The sequence below is a fragment of the Lipomyces tetrasporus genome (assembly GCF_029532465.1).
Source record: "Lipomyces tetrasporus strain NRRL Y-64009 chromosome Unknown POJ06scaffold_3, whole genome shotgun sequence".
NCBI classification, from domain to species: Eukaryota; Fungi; Ascomycota; class Lipomycetes; order Lipomycetales; family Lipomycetaceae; genus Lipomyces; species Lipomyces tetrasporus.
Window position 1 is genome coordinate 1,068,274 of NW_026611598.1, and position 2,099 is coordinate 1,070,372.

The window sequence follows — 2,099 nt, forward strand, 5'->3', positions numbered from 1 at the left end:
ACAGATTTGGCACTTTCAGAAGAAGTCCAATTTGCGATTTCGATTCAAGACTGTGACGTTCATCCAAGGTCGCATTGGCATGCCGACTGACCGAGTGCCTGATCGTATCAGCTTGAGTAAGAGTATAACCTACATGTGCTTTGTAGTTAACGTACTTCATAAGCGAGTGAGCCAGCCTGGCACACGAGATGAATGACGTTCGGCGGTCACGCTCAGCTAAAGTAGCCTTGTTTCCTCCGTTGCAGCTGCATTGATGAGTGCTCCGACATCCTGTTGAATGAACCGGAGCGGCCGGCGCTTCAAGGAGCATCCTAAATAAAGAAAGGCTCCACATCGAAAAATTTGTCCCTAGAATGCCTTTTGGGCTTTAGTTTGCATAGCAAATTTGTTCGGTGTTGTTCTCGGACGCCTTGAAAATAAGACTGTCAGAATAACGACTTAGTGTATGTAGATAGTGTAGGCGATATGCTGTGGAATACTTGAGGGATTGATTGGAAGGCTATGTTTTTATTAGTGCTTATCCATCTCTCAATTCTAGTTACCTTCGTGCCGGCCTAGTGAGTTTGGTCACTATTACTTTATGCCTGGAGTGCACAACTCAGCGGTTGCGTGTAGCGTAACGGTTGGTAGACTTTTGGGTTCGCTTGGACTTCAGCTCCAAAAACAATTCTAAAAATTCCTTGACTGGAGATAATGCACCTTCGTGAATAGTTCGGCTTCACTAGAATTCTTTTTTTGTCTAGAAGAAAATAATTTAAGTCAACTATTGAAAAATCAAGTCAAGTGGAAGTAATTGCAGTCTACTAAAACTAAGAAATAAAGTCAGTGCATGCCCAATCGGCTACCTGGGTCTAAATTCGTCATACGCGGAAACTGCACATTGACACACGAAATACATTAAGACTTGATACTCCTGTTAGAGACTCTGCCCTTGCAGTTTAATGATCTGCCACGTCGACGATTTTACATACTGGCTTTGAGCCCTGCGAGACGCACGGCGAGCTTCTACTGGGAGGATAGCAGACGAGCCGACCGGCTGTCAAAGAGAAATTTTGGAATGTGCTATCCCCCTTGTAGAAATACAAGCAATTTTCAACTGAAAAAGAAACCCCCACAACATCACTAAGCCCACGAATGTGTCGTCGCCCTTGTGATACGGTAGCGGGCCCTGGTTCCATATGCGTGACTTCGTCCGTGCAGTCATCTGCACTTATTATCTAGGACCCCGCTGGAGGTCCTGAGCATACGTAAGAAGTTTGACGAAGTTGCGGAGTTCTGAAGCTCCCTTCAAAATGACTCATCGTGACTGCCTCATCGTGATTGCAATAACTGTACTCGTATTTAGTTGAAGATGCGCCCTTGTCATCTCCTACGGCTTTGGAGTGCATTCCTCCAAGAAGCGTCCTGCCGAATCGACTCCCCGAAAAAAACTCCGGGCACGCATCTGTCCTCATCCGATCGCCCTGGAACCCAAGGTCGCCTACCTACGGCAGCGCTAATGTCGTTGTTGACAGTTGCAAAGCGCCCGCCCTATAGAACCGCCTCTCCTCGGACAAAACTCGAGGCTCACAGTGCTTCTACTACGCCGACCTTGGATACCATCGTTGCATGTGCTAAGGACCACGCTGTCTTCGCTCACCTTGAGGAAGCTCAAGGTGATTCGCTATTGCAGGAGTCTGCCTCGAATGCGCGACATTTCCATACTGTGAGCAAAGCTCTGAACTCCCTCCCAAAGCCTTCACCAAATTTACTAATCTGGAAATTTCTGCACCGTCAACTACGGGGCATAGTTCGTATGTTCTAAACGTTTTAAGATCTCAAATCCGTATCGAGCGTGGGGGGAGACACTCCGCGATATATGAGTAGCGGCGGAAGATAGTTAGAAGTTATGAAACGATAAGGGGTTCCCTGGAGTTCCGTAAGATCGTTAGACCTTACGTCCCAAAGGGAATTACACCTCCAAATCTGCAGATACTTGAGTCTAATCTTACTTAGCCGTAGTGGCAATTATTCCTTGGCCTTGTCTAACAAGGAACCTTGTAGATCTGTTAACAAACAGACTTAGTCTAGTGACGTAAGGAACATCAGTCATGTGGCGG

At 46.7% G+C, this 2,099-nt stretch overlaps 1 protein-coding gene across 1 annotated transcript; it reads left to right on the forward strand.

Moving 5' to 3' along the window:
• The first annotated feature begins 1,247 nt into the window (after positions 1–1,247).
• POJ06DRAFT_248577 (uncharacterized protein) lies at positions 1,248–1,844 on the forward strand. The gene has a single exon (XM_056187048.1). The coding sequence runs from the start codon at positions 1,352–1,354 to the stop codon at positions 1,802–1,804; it is 453 nt and encodes a 150-aa protein (XP_056045485.1). The 5' UTR covers positions 1,248–1,351; the 3' UTR covers positions 1,805–1,844.
• The last annotated feature ends 255 nt before the right edge of the window (positions 1,845–2,099 follow it).